This window comes from Marmota marmota, unplaced genomic scaffold, assembly GCF_001458135.2.
Source record: "Marmota marmota marmota unplaced genomic scaffold, marMar, whole genome shotgun sequence".
Lineage (NCBI taxonomy): Eukaryota > Metazoa > Chordata > Mammalia > Rodentia > Sciuridae > Marmota > Marmota marmota.
Genome location: NW_026000196.1, coordinates 6,052,748 through 6,074,114, shown reverse-complemented (window position 1 = coordinate 6,074,114; position 21,367 = coordinate 6,052,748). Strand labels below are relative to the sequence as shown.

The 21,367-nt window shown below is 43.5% G+C and overlaps 1 protein-coding gene across 1 annotated transcript; it reads right to left on the bottom strand.

The window, feature by feature from the left end:
* Positions 1-2,943: 2,943 nt before the first annotated feature.
* On the bottom strand, positions 2,944-17,839 carry LOC107148343 (heme oxygenase 1-like). Its single transcript, XM_048790139.1, is given in 4 exon segments — positions 2,944-3,436; positions 3,438-3,548; positions 3,550-3,840; positions 17,307-17,839. Coding segments are annotated over 4 exon segments (1,428 nt in total).
* Positions 17,840-21,367: the final 3,528 nt, after the last annotated feature.

The following is a 21,367-nucleotide window of genomic DNA, read 5'->3' as shown; positions in this document are numbered from 1 at the left end:
GGTGACCATAATGGTGTGATGGCTTGGTTTGATGACTGGCTTTTCTGTGGTTCTTTTTACTTCCCACACTTCCCTCTATGGCTCCAACACATGCCCCAAAGTGCAGGCCTTGGAAACAGACAACACAATGCAGTGGTGCTGGGGTGGGGGGTCTTTAATAGGTGATGAGGCTGTGAGGCCTCTGCCATCAATCAGATTGACGCCATTCTCCTGGGGGTGGCTTTGTTGTTGCTGGGCATCCTGAGAGATGGACAAGTTCAGCCTCCTTCCCTCTCTCTTGCTCTTGCACTCCTGCCTTTCTGCCTTTTGCCATGGGATGATGCGGCAAGGAGGCCCTCACCAGATGCTAACGTGATGACTTCGGAGACTGGGTGACCTCTCAGCCCCCACAACTGTGAGGAAATAAATTTCTGTTCTTTGTCAATCACCGAGTCTGTGGTATTCTGTGAGAGCAGCATAAAACAGTCTATGGTGCTTCCCCATCCCCTTACTGCTGTTTCCAGGGACTATTTTTCAAATAAATCATTTCCACTCAGATTCTTGTCCCAAAGAATCCAAACTAAGACCTTTTACTTCTCTTTGGTCACTTGGGACACACAGTGAACTCTGAAACCTGGTCCACGTGACTCTGCAAGCTCAGAACACTTTCTACCTCTCTACCTTCATTGCCTCCCTCTCTGCAGCCACTGAGAACTCCATCCAAGTCCTCTTTGTCATCTCAGAGCCTTTGCAAAATGGGATTTCCACTGCCTGAAATGTTCTTCCCCCAACTCTTCACTTGCTTAGGTCATTCTTTAGGTAAATTGTTCAAAGAGGCCTTTCCGGACCACAGGTTGAAATGACATAGTTATTTGTTGGTGACGATAGGGACCAAGTGTGTTTTCTTCACCTCTTTATCCTCCAGGACACCTACCCAGATGGTATCAGGCGGAGTAAACAAGTCAAAGGAATGAAAATGATTGAGCTATGAATAACCCTGTTGTTGATGGGAGAACCTAGTCCTGAAATGGTATTACTCTAGAACTTTCTTCTAATAGTGTTTCATGTTCCTCTATCTCCAACCTTTCTCTGCAGCATTTTTATAAACATGATCAAATCTTGCTTGTCTTAAAAAATAAAGCAAATAAAAATCATCTCCTACCCAGCATAAGTTGTTAAAAGGATGGGGATTGAATAATCACCTGGAGGGAACTTTGGATTTCAGAAAAGATGGCAGACTGACATGAGGTCCCACAATTTTCCTCAGATTCCAATCCTAGTTGGTATCTCAGGAGAGACAGGAAGGTTAATGGATTTTAAAACTGTACTTAGCAGCTAACTTCCACACTGAGATATCCCTGGTAAGACCAAAGGAGAGTGGGTCCCAATGTGTGAAGTCTAGAGGGACAATGAAAATAGGCTGAGAGGACTTTCAAGGGTTTCCTTCTTTTTCTTTCTTTTCTTTCTTTTTTTTTTTTTTAATTTTTGAGGCAGGGTCTCACTAAGTTGCTTAAGGTTTTGCTATATTGCTAATTCTTGCCTTGAATGTGATCTTCCTGTCTCAGTCTCCTGAGCTGCTGGGATTACAGACATGTGCCACTGCACCCGGCCAGTAGTGTCCTTCTTCTTTCTACACCCTGGGTGCATCGCTGCTCATCCACCTCATAAGTGTAAGAAGGCAGGAAAACAGAGTAGCCAGAGAGAACTCCACCCTCAGAACTCCACCTGGGAAGGGACCCTCTACAAAGAGGAGAGGATGGCTGAAGCTCATTGGGCAAAAATTTATCCTAGACTCAAGAATTGCTGGAGAGAAAAGGTGTGGAAATGAGGGGACACGGAGTAATGGAACCCAGTAATGCTAGAGACTCCATTCTCAGGTGTGCCCCCTCCTGGCTCACCTGAAGTGCTGTGTGCTGGGGACTGGGCTTGTGCTCTGTCCACAGAAAGACACACTCAGCCAAGGTGCTGATGCTTCCCAAGAACATAAAAGATGAATTTGCAGGGAGAAACCCTGAGATCCCTGAGGAGCATGAGCCCAGAAGGTAATAAGGAAAATAGTCTTTACCAGAAAAATAGAACTAATGCAAAGACTAAATGGGAAATCTAAATAATCATTATATAAACTTAGAGATAAGAGGGTTACAGAACATGTGAATCATGAGCAATTAATTACAGATAACCAATTGGAGATATTTAGTATAAAATAAAATTTTTACAATAAAGAGCTCAGGATGAATTGAGTAGCAGAGAGAATACAGGTGAAAGAGAAATTTCTGAGCTGATGGACTTGGTTGAGCACTGACCAAAAGATATCAGGAAGGACGAGATAAACATGAAAGGCAGGTTGTCAAATAAGGGAGAATAAGAAGGTTGGTCCTGATCTATGGTAGCAGGCTTCACAGGTGGCCCTCAATGATCCCTGTTCCTTAGTATTCACCTCCTTGTATAGAAATTGTCCCCCTTCCAAATGAACAGTTCTGACCTGTATAACCAATGTGATATTGAAGAACAGACAGTTTCCAAGTTTAGGTAATAAAGTCATTGTGGTTTTCTTCTTATTCTCTGGGATAACCTTCCAGGGGAAAGCCAGCTGCTGTTGTGAGGACCCTCAACTAACCTTATGAACTGTTCCCAGCCAAAAGCCAGCCCTCAATTTCTGACCTAAAAAACTAGTAAGAGATAATAAAGACTTAATTCTTTTTTGTGTGTGTAAATAGTGATGCATTTTATTAATGATTCTGTGATAACTAAAGATCACATCCTGGAAAAGATGTAAAATGATGTTACATTTTTCTATACCCCTAATGATGGTTAAGTTTTGAAATTGGCAAAGTTTTGAAATTATATAATCATTGATGTATTCTGAATCCATAATGATGAGAAAAATTGCAATAAAAGATGACCCAGAGAAAGCTGCATTAGAGCTCTCTCTCTGGACATTGCTCCAACGGAATGACTCCTGTCTCACCCTTTTCGCCGAGGCCACTCATACTTCAGGACTCCCTGGACCCTGCTAGGGCAGGACCCCAGCACTTCGTCCCTTTCAATGGGAGCCCAGGAGGCCCTCACTTTGCACCTGGCTGTTGGCTGGTGGCGAAGGCCTGCTGTCTGTGAGGGGCGCTGGTCTTCGGGGTCCTGGGTCAGCAGCTCCTGCAACGCCTCAAACAGCTGAATGTTGAGCAGGAACGCGGTCTTGGCCTCTTTGACGATCCTCTGCCTGACCTCGGGGGTCATCTCCGGAGTGTTCAGGCGTGAGCGGTAGAGCTGCTTGAACTTGGGGGCGCTGGCGATGTTGGGGAAGGTGAAGAAGGCCAGGCTCTCTCCGGAGCTGGGCAGGTCCAGGGCCTTCTGCGCGATCTTCTTGAGGCCCTGGCCCCTGGACGGGTCGCCCAGGTAGCGAGTGTGGGCGTGGGCCACCCGCAGCTCGGGCTCCCTGCGCCCCACCTGCTGGAGCCCCCACGTAGCGGTGCGTGGCTGCCGTGTAGGGGACAGCCTCCTGCCAGTGCGGCCCTTACCAGAAGGCCATGTCCTGCTCCAGTGCGGCCCTGCGGTGCAGTTCCTCGGGAAGTAGAGGGGGGGAAGACAGGGTTGTCCTTGTTGCGCTCCATCTCTTCCTCCAGGGCCACATAGACATAGTACGGGGATGCCATCACCAGCTTGAAGCCCTTTTGGGTCACCTGGCCCTTCTGGAAATTCCTCCTGAACTCCGCATTCTCTTCCTGGGTGGCTTCCTTCAAGGCCTCGGACTCATACCGGGGCAAGCTGTCGGCTGTGGGCAGTCCATGGCCAGTGTTGGCTGGCTGGCACCGGTGGCTCTGATGGCCCTCTGAGGAGCAGGCAGCGACTGTGCGAGACTTAATTCTATGTTAAGCCTTAAGTTTTTAAAAATTTAATTTATAATTTATATATTTTTAAAATTAGCGTCCCATTCTTGGGGTTGAACACGATGTGGAGTTACACTGGTTGTATATTCATATATGAATATAGGAAAGTTATGTCAGATTCATTCTACTGTCTTTCCTGAACCCATGTCCCCTCCCTTATACCATTAAGTTTTAAGGTAACTTTTTATGCAACAATAGATAAGCAATATACCATTCATATGCCAGGAATCCCAAAAGACTAAACAGAATAGAGAAATGTTTGAAAAAAAATAAGGACCTAGAGTTTTCCAGAACACAAAAGAATGAGAGCGAATATGGAAAGAATTCATTGCATTCCCAACTAAGTATGCAAGTAAGAATTCACACCTAGACACATTTCAGTGGAATATTTAAAATTTTCAAAGTAAAAAAAAAATAAAGATCTATCTATAAAGCTTCCAGAGAGGAAAAGTTCAATAGCAAAGAAATAAAAACGAGATGGATATCCAACCTAGCAACAGAGATGTAGACCGCAAGAAAATGGAATAATATCTTCAAAGAGTAAGAGGAAAATAGTTTTCATTTAAAATGCAAGGATGATCACACTGGAAAAAAGCAGTTTCTTTAGAAACTTAACATGCAACTAGTACATAACCCAGCAATTGCATTATTGGGCATTTAACTCAGAAACAAAAGCACTCGTTCACATGAAACCTGGACATGAATGTTGTTTTTGTTTATTTTTTTGGGTGTAGATGGACACAACACAATGCCTTTATTTTTTTATGTGGTGCTGAGGATCGAACCTGAGTCCTGCCTGTGTAGGGCGAGTACTCTACCGCTGAGCCACAATCCCAGCCCTGGACATGAATGTTTGTAGCAGCTTTACTCATAATAGTGTTGAACTGGAAGCAACCTGGATATCTTTCAATGACTGAACAGTTGGGTTCAGTGCAATGTGTCCAGGCCATGAACTTCTACTCAGAAGAGAAAGGGACAAACTGCTGGTATCCTCAACACTTGGATGAATCTCCAGAGAATTATGTCCAGTGAAAAAGCCAACTCCAACTGGTACACACAGTATGATTCCGTTTATAAAACTGTCTGGAAATGATAAAATTACAAAAATGGAGAACAGTCTCATAATTGCCAAGGGTTAGGTCTGGGGAGAGGAGATCGCTGGGGAAGGCATGGCATTCTGGATAGAATACCACACAACTTGCCCACTGTTTCCAGAAGCCAATCTCTCAGCCTCCTGCCATGATGTTAAAGGATTTCTCTGAAGAAACTGACTAAGCCAAGGACAAAGACCCACAGATAATGTCATCTGGGAGACCTGTAATGGCTTAAATGTCCGCCCAAAGCTCTGTGTGCTAAAGGTTTGATCACCAGCCTGTGGTGTTCTGGGAAGAAGTAGAATATTTAGGAGATAGGGCCTAGTGGGAAGTTAGGTCACGTGGGTCACGTCCTTGAAAGGGACATTGTGACTTTGGCCCTTCTCTTTCTTTTTGCTTCCTGGCTGCCATGAGGTGAACAGACCCTCTCCACCACAGACTCCTGCCATGATATATTGTGCTGCCACAGGCGCAAAGTGACAGGGCCAAGCCACCATGGACTGAGATCTCTGGAACCATGAGCTAAAATAAATACTTCCTCTTTAAAGTTGATTATCTCAGGATTTTGGTCACCATGACATAAAGCTGATTAACACACTTCCAGATAAACCATCACTCTCCAGGGAGGCCCACAGTCAACAAACCGGTACCACACTAAGAAAGCTCTTCCAGTTGGGCTCGCAAGTGCTTCACTCTCCAATATGAACAGTCAGAAAAGGGTCAGCAGGTCTTTGAGGAACGTTTCTACCTGACAGTTATATAATGGGTGAAAGCCAAGAAGGAAGAGATGCAATGTGGGGAGAAATTAAAGAAAAAACAAAAGCATGTAATTAGGAGTCTCGGAAAATCAACAAAAGATACCACACCCAAAAGGTAAGGAAGACTATTTAGAATAGAATCTTTAAATAACAACAAAAATGTTTTTCACAATTAAAGATTGTACAGCATAAATTTTAAATTCAATGAAAATATTAGAATATCGAGTTTTGTAAATCTTCCACAAAACAGGCCAAAAAATTAGGCATAGAAAGGAGGCTCTAAGAAATTTCATATGTAACTAATAGGAGTTCTAGAAAGATAGAAGAAATGAAAAAAGAAGAAGAAAAAAATCTCTCAGAATTGAAGGGTATGATGGTCACCTAAGACAAAGGGCCTGTGAGATGCTCAGCAGGGTGACTAAAGGAAGACCCACCCCAAGGCACACACTGTGGATAAAGCACTGGAGATAAAGCAAACACCCTATAAGCCTTAGAGAGGAAGTTTTGTGTGACTCCTATTTCCTTCTTAGTATATTTTTATTTCATCCCTGAGTTATTCTGTTATCCATTGGTCACTCAATATCATATTATTTAATCTTCAATTGTTAGAGTAGCTTCTATTTTTTTATTTTATTGTTGATTTCTAATTTCATTCCATTATGATCTGATAGAATGCAAGGTATTATCTTTTTATTTATTTATTTTTTTGGTATTTGCTAAAAGTTGCTTTGTGGCCTAAGATATGGTCTATTTTAGAAAAGGAGCCATGTGCTGCTAAGAAGAAAATGTATTTAATAACTGATGGATAAAATAGTCTATATATGTCTATTAAGTCTAAATTATTAATTGTATTTTTTTAGTTCTATAGCTTCTTTATTTAGTTTTTGTTTGAAGGATATATCCAGTGATGAGAGGGTTTCTTTCTTTCTTTCTTTTTTTTTTTTAGTTGTTGATAGACCTTTATTTAATTCATTTATTTTTTTGTGGTGCTGTGGATCGAACCCAGTGCCTCACACATGCTAGGAAAGTGCTCTACCACTGAGCCACAACCCCAGCTCCAGGAAGGGTTTTTGATGTATGTAGATGCTCCATTGTTTGGGGCATAAATATTTATGATTGTTATGTCTTATTGATGTATAATTTCCTTAAGCATTATGAAATGATGTTCTTTATCCCTTCTGATTAACTTTGGCTTGAAGTTCACTTTATCTGATATGAGGATGGAAACCCCTGCTTGTTTACAAGATCCATATGAATGATATGGTGTTTTTTTCCCCCCCAACCATTTTACCTTCAACCTGTGATGTCTTAGCCTATCTTGAGTCTCGCGGAGACAGCATATTGTTAGGTCTAATTTTTTTAATACAATCTGCCAGTCTGTGTCTTTTGATTGACGAGTTTAGGCCATTTCCATTCAATGTTATGTTGAGAAATGATTTTTATTCCCTGTCACTTTTATTTATTTTTTTGTTTTTAATTTGAATTAGTTCCTCCTTTGATTGACTATTATTCTTCTAGGGTAGTTCCTCCCTTTGCTGGTTTTCAATTTTATTTTTAATTTCTTCTTCATGAAATATTTTATTGAGTATTTTGTAGTACAGGATTTCTAGTTATGAATTCCTTTAATTTTTGTTTATCATGGAAGGTTTTTATTTCATTGTCAAATTTTTTTCTGAGTTTTTTAAATTGATTTTTTAAAATAAATGACAGCAGAATGCATTACAATTCATATTACACCCAATAGAGCACAATTTTTCATATCTCTGTGTATAAAGTATATTTATACCAATTTGTGTCTTCATACATGCACTTTGGATAATGATGTCCATCACATTCCACCATCATTGCTAACCCCCTTCGCTTCTGTCCCCTCCTACCCCTCTGCCCTATCTAGAGTTCGTCTATTCCTCCCATGCTCCCTCTCCCTACCCCACTATGAATCAGTCTCCTTATATCAGAGAAAACATTCTGCATTTATTTTTTTGGGATTGGTTAACTTCACTTAGCATTGTCTTCCCCAACTCCATCCATTTACCTGCAAATTCCATGATTTTATTCTGTTTTATTGCTGAGTAATATTCCATTGTGTATATATGCCACATTTTTTTTTATCCATTTATTTACTGAAGGGCATCTAGGTTGGTTCCACAGTTCAGCTATTGTGAATTGTGCTGCTATAAACATTGATGTGACTGTGTCCCTGTAGTATGCTGTTTTTAAGTCCTTTGGGTATAGACCGAGGAGAGGGATAGCTGTGTCAAAAGGTGGTTCCATTCCCAGTTTTCCAAGGAATTTCCATACTGCTTCCATATTGGCTGCACCAATTTGGAGCCCCACCAGCAGTGTATGAGTGTGCCTTTCCCCTGCATCCTCGCTAACACTTATTGTTTGTCTTCATAATAGCTGCCATTCTGACAGGAATGAGATGAAATCTTAAAGTAGTTTTGATTTGCATTTCTCTAACTGCTAAAGATGATGAACATTTTTTCATGTATCTCATGATTGATTGTATATCATCTTCTGAGAAGTGTCTGTTCAGGTCCTTGGCCCATTTATTGATTGGGTTATTTGTTTTTTTGATGTTTAGCTTTTTGAGTTCTTTATGTACCTTAGAGATTAGTGCTCTATCTGATGTGTGAGGAGTAAAAGTTTGCTCCCAGGATGTAGGCTCTCTCTTCACCTCACAGATTGTTTCTTTTGCTGAGAAGAAACTTTTTAGTTTGAATCCATCCCATTTATTGATTCTTGATTTTAATTCTTGCACTATAGGAGTCTTATTAAGGAAGTTGGGGCCTAATTCGACATGATGAAGATTGGGCCTATTTTCTTTTTCTATTAGACTCAGGGTCTCTTGTTTAATTCCAAGGTCCTTGATTCACTTTTAATTGAGTTTTGTGCCTGGTGAGAGATAGGAGTTTAATTTCATTTTGTTGCATATGGATTTCCAGTTTTCCCAGCACCATTTGTTGAAGAGGCTATCTTTTCTTGGCACTTTGTGTCCTCTATTCTGTACTATTGGTCTACCAGTCTGTTTTGGTGCCAATACCATGCTGTTTTTGTTACTGTTGCTCTGTAGTATAGTTTAAGGTCGGGCATAGTGATGCCACATGATTCACTCTTCCTGCTAAGGATTGCTTTAGCTATTCTGGGACTCTTATTTTTCCAGATGAGTTTCATGATTGATTTTTCTGTATCTATGAGGAATGGCATTGGGATTTTGATCAGAATTGCATTGAATCTGTATAGTGCTTTTGGTAGTATGGTCATTTTGATAATATTAATTCTGCCTTTGAAAGAGCAAGGTAGATTTTTCCATCTTCTAAGGTCTTCTTTGATTTCTTTCTTTAGGAGTCTGTAATTTTCATTGTATAGATCTTTCACCTATTTCATTGGGTTGATTCCCAAGTATTTTATTTTTTTTTGAGGCTATTGTAAATGGGGGTAGTATTCTTCATTTTTCTTTCAGAGGATTTGTCCCTGATATACAGAAATGCCTTTGATTTATGTGTTAATTTTATATCCTGCTACTTTGCTGAATTCATTTATTAGTTCTAGAAGTTTCCTGGTGGAACTTTTTGGGTCTTCTAGGTATAGCATCTTATCATCAGCAAATAGTGCTAATTTAAGTTCTTCTTTTCCTATACGTATCCCTTTAATTTCCTTCATCTGTCCAATTGCGCTGGCCAGTGTTTCAAGAACTATGCTAAATAGAAGTGGTGAAAGAGAGCATCCCTGTCTTGTTCCAGTTTTTAGAGGGAATGCCTTCAATTTTTCTCCATTTAGAATGATGTTGGCCTGGGGCTTAGTGTAGATAGCCTTTACAACGTTGAGGTATGTTCCTGTTATCCTTAATTTTTCTAGTGTTTCATTTCAATGTCAATTCTGAAGCTTAAATTTGCTGGGTATGGTATTCGTGACTGGCATCCACTTTCGTTCAGAGCATGTGTATATTATTCCAAGACCTTCTAACTTTTAAGGTCTGGGTTGAGCAAATAGTTGAGATCCAGATTGTTTTCCCTCTAAATGTCACACATATTTTTTCCTCTTTAAAATTCTATTCTTATTCTGTATGTTAGGCATTTTCATAATAATGTGCCTTGGTGTGGATCTGTTGTAATTTTGTATATTTGGGGTCCTGTAAGGCTCCTGTATTTGATTTTCCATTTCATTCTTTAGATTTGGGAAGTTTTCTGATATTATTTCATTGAAAAGATTGAGCAATCCTTTGGTTTGTGTCCCCAAGTCTTCATCTATCCCAATAAAGCTTATATTTGGTCTTTTCATGTTATCCCATAATTCTTGGAAGTTCTGTTTATGGTTTCTTACCATCTTCTCTGTATGGTTGACTTTATATTCAAGAGTATATATTTTGTCTTCATTGCCTAAAACACTGTCTTCCAAGTGGTCTAGTCTGTTGGTGATGCTGTCCATTAAATTTCTAATTTGGTTTATTGATGCCTTCATTTTTGATGATTTCTACTTGATTTTTTTTCTCTATCTCTTTATTGAAGTGATCTTTCACTTCCTATATTTTTTCTCTCTGGTTTCACTCTTTATATCATCCTTTACCTCACAGATCAGTTTAAGTATGAATATTCTAAACTCCTTCTCTAATATTTCTTCCACTGTGAGTATGGATGGATTCTGTTATTGAAGTATTTTGGTTTGCTTGAGGCAATTTGTTTCCTTGCTGTTTATGTGTCTACCCATCTAACAGTATGGATCTGAGGCAGCAGAGTTTCTACCTTGTGGACTTATAGTGTCTCTGAAGGTTTCCAGTATCTCACAGTTTAGGGGGAGACAAATAATAATAGCAATGAATGCAAACAATATATAGCATTAAACCAAATAGTTCCTGCTATGACATCTACACTGTTTGTTAATTGTCACAATAAAACAGAAATGATATGATCCGTTATTGCCCCCAGTAAAAAGAGTAAGTTTGCAAAAGAGTTCACAATTTCAAATTGTAGACAGGAAAAGAACAGAAAAGATGTATAATGTGATGATTATGAGGGAAGAGAAGAGAAAATAGAAATAAAAAATTAAAGGAAGAGTGAAATATAGAACAAAAGAGTTTGTCTGGTAGCAGAAGAAAAGAGAGAAAGAGAATCAAGGGAAATAGATAAAGTATAGAAGAAAAATACATAAATAAAAATTAAAAAATAAAAATAAAAGCATATAAATCAAAGCCAAAATATATCAATCAAATATCCTAGTTCTCAAAATACTGATTCATGAAAAATAACTGCCTTTAAAAAGTGCTAGAAATGAGAAAAAAGAAACAAATATGTATAAGTGTCCATGAACCATTCAGGTCACAATTAAACAGAGAAAAGAAGATGATGGTGGTGGGGGGGAAATCTCAATGAAAAGTTAAAGAATTGTGTCTGTTAGAGTTCAAAAAAATTCTCAGCTTCCCCTTCAGCAGCATTATGGGGTGGACTGGAGTGTCATGTCTACTCTACCCTCAGGGTGGGGTTGCTATAGTGTTCAGGGAGAGAATACCCCATAGGCAGAGCTCCTGGAGGTGGGGTTTAAACTCAGGTAGGCTCTACATTCTTCATTCCTCAATGAATGGTGATTGGTCTGAAGATTTTAAGTCAGTGCACCTCTAGGGCCCTGTCCACGCTGGGAGACTGCACCTGAGGGATCTCCCCAGGTTCCATTCATGTGGTGGAAGAGCCAATGGTTCTCCTCCAGAACCTGAAGACCCCACATTTCCTGTCTCTTGGTTCTGTCTCCAAACTCAATCACTCCTGCCCCTGCTCTTTTGAATTCTTGGCTCACAGAGTCTCTCCTAGCTAGTCCTGTGAGCCATTGCACTCAAAGGGGAGGGTGGGAGCCAGGTGGGTTTCCATGACCTGTATTGCCCTCTCCATGTTTGATTTTCTCCTGGTCACTTAGGCACTCTCTATATCATGTAGTGTGGGTTTGCCTGGCCTGTATTTGGGGACCAGCTTGGGTTTGCCAGGAATCAGCTCTCCCAGTTGTTGGCCCCTGCAAAATGGCTTGTTCCTCTGTCCTCTGTGGGCAGCTGGGAGAGATGTGGCTTCTTACCCACAAAAGGATATTGTGCAATGCACCTTTCAGGTTAGTTGGGTGGTGTCTTTAATCTCTGATCTCTCTGTAACCAGACAAGCCACAGGCCTCCTAAAAATATGGGCTCCCTTAGGGCTGGGGATATAACTCAGTTGGGAGAGTGCTTGCCTTGCATGCACAAGGTCCTGGGATAGATCCACAGCAACACACACACACACACACACACACACAAATCTGGGTTCCTTTAGTTCTCTTACACTCCACTTTGCTTGCAGGGGGTGAGGTGTCATGCTAGGTAGTGCTGCTGGGCAGTGGCAGCAGTAGTGCTGGGGATTTCTTCTTTATTGTATCCAACCTCCTGAATCCCATTGCTTTGAATGTCAAGTATTAATTCCCAGTAAAGCTCCCCCACCTTTTTTTTTTCCCCACCTTGCCTAGAAGCTGCCTATCTGCTTTCTTGTTTTCATGCTAAGGAGCAGTCAGGAAAATCACTTTCTCTACTCTGTCTTCTTGAAAAAAACCTCTGTGTGTGTCTTTTGAACAAAGCCAATAGGCTCAATTTTGTGTCAAATATCTCCTTATTTTAATTCCATTGTTACTTTGATTAGCAAGAAAATTGAAACATTTTATTAACAAGTGTATAGGTTTTAGGTGTGTCAGAAAAAACATGGAAGAAGATAGTTTGGGTAAATGTAAATCAAATAAAATCTGGGTTGCAAATTGAAATTCTGACAAATACAATTTGCGGCAGCAAACACACAAAAATTTTATAAATTACTAAAAGGAATAACGATCAAGAGGAAATAACAAACATGAACATATGTGCATCTAACAATGTAGCCTTAAATTATAGAAAGCAGGGCAGTCCAATAGAATTTTCTGCAACAAAATTAATGCTCTATATCTGCACTGTTCAATTCAGTAACCACTAGCAATGTGTAACTGTTGAACACTTGAAATTGGTTAGCGTGACTGAAAAATTAATTTTATTTAATTTCAGTGAATTAAAATTTAAACAGCTGCCTATGATTACCAGCTACTATATTCTACATTGGACAACATGTAAAACAACAACTAAAAGAATTATAAGGAGAAATAAATAAAGCAATGATAAAAGGAGAGAGCAATGCCTCTTCTTAGGAATAAATTAGCTGGGTACAATGGTGCACCCCTGTAACCCAGCTACTCCGGAGGCTTTGGCAGGAGGATGGCAAGTCCAGGTCAGCCTGGGCAACTTAGTGAGACCCTATCTCAAAATGAAAAATAAAGAAGATCTAGCTCAATTGAAGAGCACCAGTATTCAGGAGGGATGAAGGATTGATGAAGAAAGCAAGAAAGTTAACACTGAGTTGGATTTCTCCACAATAACCTTTATCATTTCAATTTTGACTTCCTGTTCTGATCCCAAAAAAGTCAGATCATTTACCCAGTTTGATAACAAATAGACATATTCCACTATTTATGTAACTGATTCCATCCTCTGTCATCCTGATTCATGGTTTATCATGATTTAGGCATTTAAAAAATATTTTCCTCCTTTGGAACCTTGGGTCAATATTTGGATGTCCCATTGGATGGGAGTCAAGAAACAGCAGTACCACTCGGCATACTCTCCCGTGTGCCCATGACGACCCTGGGCTCCTCTCCAAACAGGGCCCTATCTCTCCTCCCGCTCACAGCCAGCCCGTGCCCCAGGAGAAGCCTGTACTTCCTGTCTTCCCTTCTGCTAGTCCCTTTCCAATGTGCTGGCTCTGTCCTCAGGACTTCACTGAACTCTAACGAGGCTCTCAGTGACCTTCTGATGGTCAGCTCCAATGGACACCTTCCACTGCTTAAATGACTTCCCGCAGCACTTAACCATGTTGCCCTACCCTCCTGGGGCTCTCTTCCCTGTCATCAGTAATTATTATGAACAGAACCTTTCCAGATTCCTTCCACCTCACTGTCTCCTTCTTTGTAGATTGCTCTTCTCTCTGCCACTTAAATGGGGGGTTCCCACAGCACTTCCTCTGCAGCTAACTTTGCTTCTTGCTCTCTGCCTTGCCTCTGTGAGGGTTTTGCTTAAATCTGTGACTTCAATTGTTCTATTAGTAGCTGACTCTTCAGCCGCTTTCTTAAGCAGCTGTTCAACTGGATCCACAGGTTCCTCAAACTGTGGGCCTGCCTCCATAGTTCTACCTAGCACCTTCGTCTCCATCTTACCTTTCCCATGCATTTCTGCCTTGGTTTTGTGACTCGCTCATCTACTCAGTCTCTCAAGCTGGAAACCAGAGTTTTCTTTCACTCTTCTCTCTTTCACTTCCCACACCTAATAATTCTCTGAATCCTAATGATTGCATTTTCTAAATATCTCCTGCATTTGCCTCTATCATCTTCATTGCTTCAAATCATGACCTCAGCATCTCTCTCTCTCTTTCTTCCACTAGCCTCCTACCCACAATCTTGCCATCCCTCACTCTTCAAACGCTTGACATTCACCTGTTCAAAATATCTTTCATAATAAAGCCTGGTGGCTACTTGTTGTGTAGTATTATATCCTCCTTCTTTTGGAAATAGCTCATCAATATTTGAGACCTCCTCCTTTCCCATAATGTACAAATTCAAAGATCATAAATCAAGACTTCCTGACCTTCCCAAAATTGACCGATTGGTCTCTGTTTTCAAGAACTCTTGTGTGAGTCTAGTGTGAATTGATTCAAGGATGCAAAAACTGCCCTCTGACATGGTCTCACTAACCAAGCCTCTGGCACTTCCATGGTTTCTGTTTTTTTTTTGGTACTGGGGGTTGAACCCAAGGGTGCTTTACCACTGAGCAACATCCCCATTCCCTCCCCCCTTTTTATTTTTTATTTTGAGGCAGGGTCTCACCAAGTTGCCCAGGCTGCCCTTGAACTTGGGATCCTCCTGTCTCAGCTTCTGAGATTACATGTGGCAACACTACACCTATCTCTGATTCCTGTTCTTTTCTAAACCCTACTCATGAGGTGCTCCCCCCACCCCACTCCCAATTCTGTGAATTATCAGTTTTTCTTTAAAAAAAAAAAGTCCCTGAAGATTTTTAGGGAAAATTAGCCAAAAATTTATTTCTGATGCTTGCATCTTGGAAGCCTGTTGCAAAATCCAAATCCATTGCTCAAGCAGGCAATCCCCCCAGTGAGTGGCCACCCACTGCTCCTCCAGCATAGTGTATAGTCATATCTTCCTGCACCTAGAAAAACAGGCCACATTCCAACACAACACACCTAGAAAATTCCTTCCTTCCTCCTTCAAAACTCAACGTGTGCCACTGTCGTGCAGGCTCCCTGGCACATTCTACCGAAATTGCCTCTTTAAATGTCTAACCCTGCCCCCAGCCTGGCACCCAGTAGGTGCTCAGTTTCCTCATCTAGAAAATAGGGTAATAGCATCCACTTTTATATATCAAGATCCTTGATTATAACCTACAGAAAGCCTAAAGCATCTCCACCAACTTAAACAGAAAACAAGTCTACTGGAAGGATACTGGGGAACTGGAGGGAGCCCCGAGGGACAGGTTCAGGTAGGGAAGAGGGTGCTGGGCAGCAAGCACCCAGCTGTGGGAAGGCTGGTTCAGGAACATGGCCATTGGCAGTGCATGCTGAATGCCACTGTGACCTGACCTGGTGTCTGAGTGTCACTCTGATGTGTGTCCAGCCTGCACTTCCAGGGGGAAGTCCAACATTGATCTGGCTTTTTAAGCTTCTGTATTGAGAGTCTTTTACTTACACTTCCTTGGTGGGGACATCTTCCAATATGGAGGAAGACAGTTCAAGTGCCAAGTTGATCTCCTCCATGAATCCATTGGATTGTCAGGAGTAGTGAATGGGTCGGTGCGTGGCCCAGTGAGCCTCACACATTTCTGCCGAAGGCAGAGGGATGGAATATACATTTGTCAGGATATTCAGCCCGAGCCTCAGGCTGCAAGCTCCTGTTATAGTCATTCAACAAACACTTAGTAAGCCATGTGGCAGGCCTTCTTCCCTCCACCGGGAATATACTGATGAGCAAAATAGACAAAACCGCTACTCTGTTTTCATCTTCGGAGTCTCATATTTTGCTTCAACATGAGTTCAGATATTTGCATTACATCCTGTAATGGGGCCATAATAATAAGCACACAACATATCAGGTTTGTTTCAACATAAAAGGGTGGAGACACAACGGGCTGGTGTTTGCAGCTGCCCTATTTGCCCCAAGAGATGGAAAACTGTTTTCATGTACTTAAATATAAAGCATGTTTTGCTTGACACTAAGAGTAAAGCTTAAACCGAGTCTGTGGGTAGAGAGAAGAGGAGAGAAATCCCATGGGAAGGGGCAGAGGGTGAGGGACAATGAGGAGACCCTGAAGAGGCTGGTGGGGACAAATACTCTGGAAGTCCCTCCTTCTGCCTGAGGCATCAGAAGAAACCACACACTCTTTCTTTAAGGGGTTCATGGACAGAGCGGTCCCAGATGGCAGTGAGTGGGTGGCAGCAGTTCTGGCCAGTGGGCTCCTGGCTCATCATGGGCTTAGCCACGTGGTCATCAGGTGGCCTGGAGGGTGGTGTGCGGCTGGCAGAAGTGGCCAGCCAGGAGCCGGAGAGTGGGCAGCTGCAGCCAGGACAAAGGGAGCACCCTCACTTGGCAGAGGTGCTGAGAGGTGGTGACGACTCTGGGGCTTGCAGGGCCAAATGTGGGGTGGGAAGGAGGCCCAGAGGGACCCGCCCACCCCACGATGGGTGGTTTTGCTGCCTAAGGAAACTTGCCCTCCTTCCCAGGCACACAGCTGAAGGGATTTATGAAAAACAGATGCTGGCTGCAGCAGGGTGAGGGGAGGTCTGGCTCCGCACCCCGAGGGGAAGGGGTTGGACTGAGTTTCCCTCCCTTCCCCCTCTGGTCAGAGTAGACCCAGAAAGACCAACTGGAGTGAACCCTTACCAGCCCTGCCTGGCCACAGAGGGGGCCCTCCAATTACAACTCAAGGGCTTTGTCAGCTAAAGAAGGGTCCAGGAGGAGAACCATCACAAAGGGCAACACACCGAATACTCACCATATGCCAGGTACTGTCCTAAATCCCTTTGCTGCTCCAGCAGGCCTGTGAACTATGCCCCCATTATCTCCATTTTCACAGTCACAGAGAGGTTAAGGAATTTGCCCAAGAGCACACAGCTGAAAAGTGGCAGAGCTGGGATTTAAACCAGAGCAGTTGGGTTCAGAATCTTAACCCTTGCTTAGCCTTGACCTCACACCTTATACCCCAGAGGCAGAGGATAGTCTATATTTTTTCAGCACTGTCTGATGAGGTGATTTGTTACCCCTATTTCACTTATCTTCACTATATTATTTATTGGCATGCCTATTTTATAGATGATGAAACTGAGGGTCAGAGAGTATATCCTGTAGCTTGCTCAAGGTCAATAGTTACTCCATGGTAGGGCCTGAATTCGAATACAAGTCTGTCTCAATGAAAAGCATGCCACATAATAGCACCTCAATAAACATGGAGCCCCTTCCCTCTTCTCTGAGACTGAAGTCATCCCCTAGGTGCCTGCCTGTCCTGGTCTGGCTGCAGTGCTCTCCGCTCAGGGGTCCTGCAATGCGACCCGCATCTCAGCCAGGCCACTTCCTGTCGGTGAGCCAGCGTGGAGACAGGGCTGCGGGAGCCTCTGTGCCTTCTCCGGGCCCGCCCGCCGGCAACTCGGGACCGAAGCCAGCGCACAGACAAGGGCTGCATGGACGGGCGGCCTGCGGCTGGCCCCGGAGGGCGGGCAGCCAGGTGCCCGCGGCCGCAGCAGAGAAGGGCCCCTCTTCTCTCCATCAAAGGTGGATTGAGGAAGGCTGGCTCCGTGAGTTTTCCAAGAAGCTCGTCGGGGAGCCAGAGAATGGGAACATCTGTGCCCTGGGCTCCGTCCTGGACCCGGCTCAGGCCACAGTCTGGGGCTGGCGTCGGCNGTCCTGGACACCCCGCAGGAGGCCGGGGCCGCCGCTCCTCCTCCCGAGCGCGGGGTCCCAGGTCCGCGCCCCTCCCCGGCCGCCCTTGGCTCCTGGTATTTGTGGTCCTTGTCTCCTGCACCAGGCTGTCCATCGAGGCTGAGAGAGAGTTTAGAGACTGTGCTCGACTCGTTCCCTTCTGACATTTTTTGCACTTAATGTATTTTTAAAATTTTTTAAAAATCGAAAGGCAATGCATTTATATGGTTCAAAAATGTAAATGCTATAAAATGGTATAATCCCCCCTTTCGTACACTCTCCCTCTGCCCCCCACTGACCATAGCTCAGACCTTGGTTCTACAGAGGGAACACATTCGCTTTAAGCATATCTTTCCAGAGTTTCTTTATGCGAATTAGTCATATAGAGGTATATTAATTTTTATTTCTCCCTTTTTATTATGTAAGAAATAACATTCCCATATATTGGTCTATATTATGTTTTGGGGAAGGTGCTGGGGATTGAACTACATCCTCAACTACTACCCTTGAGCTACATCCTCAGCTTTTTTTAATCTTTTATTTTGAGACAAGGTCTTGCTAAGTTGCCCAGGCTGGTCTCAAACTTGAGATCCTCCTTCCTCAGCCTCCCCAAGTCACTAGGATTATAGATGAGCACCACCATGACCTGCTTATGTTATGGTTTTTTAACTTAAAAAATGTGTATGATATTTCATTTTGTGACTATTTTGTCATTTGTTAACTAGATTCCAAAGATGAACCGCTGAATAGTTTCTAGTGTTTTTGTTTGCTTGTTTTTGTTTTGTTTTTGGTACTGGGGATTGAACCCAGAGGGACATTACCACTGACTTACATTTCCAACCCTTTTAATTAAAAAAATTTTTTTAGTTGTTTATGGACCTTTATTTTATTCATTTATTTATATGTGGTGCTGAGAATCAAACCCAGTGCTTTACATGTGTGAGGCAAGCGCTCTACCACTGAGACACAACCCCAGCCCCACTTCTTTGTTTTTTTAAATCTTTTTATTTTGAAGCACATTCCCACTAAGTTGCTTAGGGCCACGCTAAATTGCTGAGGCTGGCCTCGGAACTGAGATTTTCCTGCCTCAGCCTCCCAAGGAACTGACATTACTACTTTTTTTTCCCAAATAAAGTCTTATGTGGAGACTTGATTTACATTCAGCTTTTCCAGTTAGAGAAGACAATGGGCAAGGCCAATGCCAACTTGTGACTTCCACCAACCATGCCAGACGTTGAAAGAACTTCACTAGAACCTCAAGGCTCCGTGAATCAGCCTAAAAACCACAACTGTAGCTCCAATTGCTCATTTTATAAATGAGAAACTGAGATTCAGAGCAGGGACAAGACTGATCTGAGCTCACAAGGTTAGACTGTGGCAGAACTGGAAATACAAAGTAGACTCCTGGGCTCTGCTCTCACCTCTGTCCATATTTCAGAAGTCCCAGACCAGGGCTGGGGGGCTACTTGACTAGAATTGGAGGCAGATGTGATTATGAGCCCAGTCCCAGAACAGCTGTGGACCCAGCCACATACCCATCCATGGACCCATCTGTGGATGTAGCCCTGTATCCAGCCACAGCCCAGTGTTCACCCAGACCAGGGTCCCAGATGGGCCTCTCTCTTATTCTGTGCTTTGGTTCTTCTTCCATGCTCAGCAGCAAGAGCTTTGCGTTCACTAGAGAGAAGACCAACTCTCCAAACAGGATGAGAGAATTAGAGTGGCTGAGCTGGACTCTGAAGAAATGGAAAGTCAAGAATGTGTAGGAGCAAGGAAGTCTGTCTGGGAGACCTCAGCCTTTGGAGGCACATGCAAGCAATTTGTGTTTTTGAAAGGAATCACTGAGAGGTTTTAGAAAACTGGTAAGTGACCGAAGAAACACATTTTATGAAAGAAAAATATGTTTACCACTGAGCAAAGGTGGGGGCGGAGGGAGGGTCTGGGGAATCAGAAAGGATTTAACTAATAAACAGCATCAGGCAGGCCAAGAAGAAAAGAGGGAGAACAGAGAGAGGGAGGGAGGCTCATTTTGATCTGAATCTCCAAAACTGGCACAGTCCGGGGATACTGGCGAGAGACAAGGTTGGGGGGAACCAGGGGTCTCCGCTGTCACTAACCCCCAGCTGTAGATGAGGAATCTGACTCACTCAGCATTGAAGCAACCTCCTTGGGGCAGTGTGGCAGGTGTGTGGCCTGAAGGGAGGATGTGGTGTGAGCCCGCCCAGAGGATGCTGCCTCTGCGCTTGTTGGAAACAGGGCAAGGCAGGGAAATGCCCTTGACCTTCGACCTAGGAAACCTGGGCTCTGTCCTTGACCCTGCCACACAAAGTGTGACTCTGGACAAGTTATGCCAGCTTCCCCTTCTTTATGGCAAGAGGGTTGACTGAGCAGTGCTTTTAAACTTTCTTTAGTGCTCCAAGGGGAGGGGCTGCCCTTGGCCTTGGGGTTGTGACAAATGACCTTTAATCCAATCAGACAGGGAGGGGTAGAGGGAGCAGCTGTCCCCATGAACCTAGCAAGCTGGGACAATGAGCTCCACAGGGGTGACTGAGCTGAGCCCATTCCTCAGCATTCCTTTGTCAAACCACCAAGGATGTCCTGAGATGGAATTTCTCATCAACTTGGGAAGCGAGGCCCTGAGTGCATTCAGTTTGATTTAGGAAAATATAAGGATATGAGATTCTTGCACCTGGACTTGTGGAGTGAGTCGCACGCTTGTTCCTAAGACTGACTTGCTGTGACACCACCTCCTGGATGGCCTCCCCACATGACCCTGCTGGGGTCTCTGATAAATGCACACTGCTTCCCTGCAGAGGAGTGAGTGTAGGTGTGGGTCCTTCCCTGCCCCTCTGCTCGCCTGGTCCCTCTAGCCCTGGTGACAAAGGATGCCGGGCTCTGAGTCTTTGCCACTGGGAATAAGAGAGGAAAATAATAGTCTGTACCTTCCTGCTGCCAGTGACCATGAAAGGCCCTGGCCTCCGTGCCTGCAGGCCCTCTATGCACAAGCACGTGCACAGGTGCACGCTTAAAGGAGGCATCCAGATGTTGGAAGTCCCTTCAGGAGCCATGGGACTGGGTGTTGGGCATTCTGAGTGGGGCCCAACTTCTTGGTACCCCAGGCTGGGCCATGCCTCTGGACTCTTGCTGAGGTGGAGATGGGGAGGAGGGGACTCAGTGTCCAGGGGCCTGGCTGAGACAGCAGTGTATGTGAGGATGGGTGTTTCCAGGCCCAGGGGCAAACATCTGCCCAGGAGCTTCTACAGGGAGGGGAGTCTGGGGCTGTCGGGATCTGTTGATTTGGGATCAGTGGCTCAGACTCTTGAGTGATGGCCCAGCTATCCAGTCACTCTTCCTGCCCATCCCCCCAGCCTCTGTGAACTTGTCTTCTTCCAAATTTTACGGCTGAGTTTTGGTCTGGCCTCAGAATGTTTTGGGTGTGCTTATGCCATGCCATTGTCTAGGGAGACAGTGTCGAGTAGGCCTTATTAGAACTTATTACAACTCCAAAACCCCCAAGTCTCTTGAAAAACTGAAAAGAAACTTAAAAATTTAATTCATTTGGCAACACAATTTGACCTGAATTGGACATGAGGTTTTTTGGGGGAAAGGATTGGGGGTAACCAGGGATTGAACTCGGGGTCAC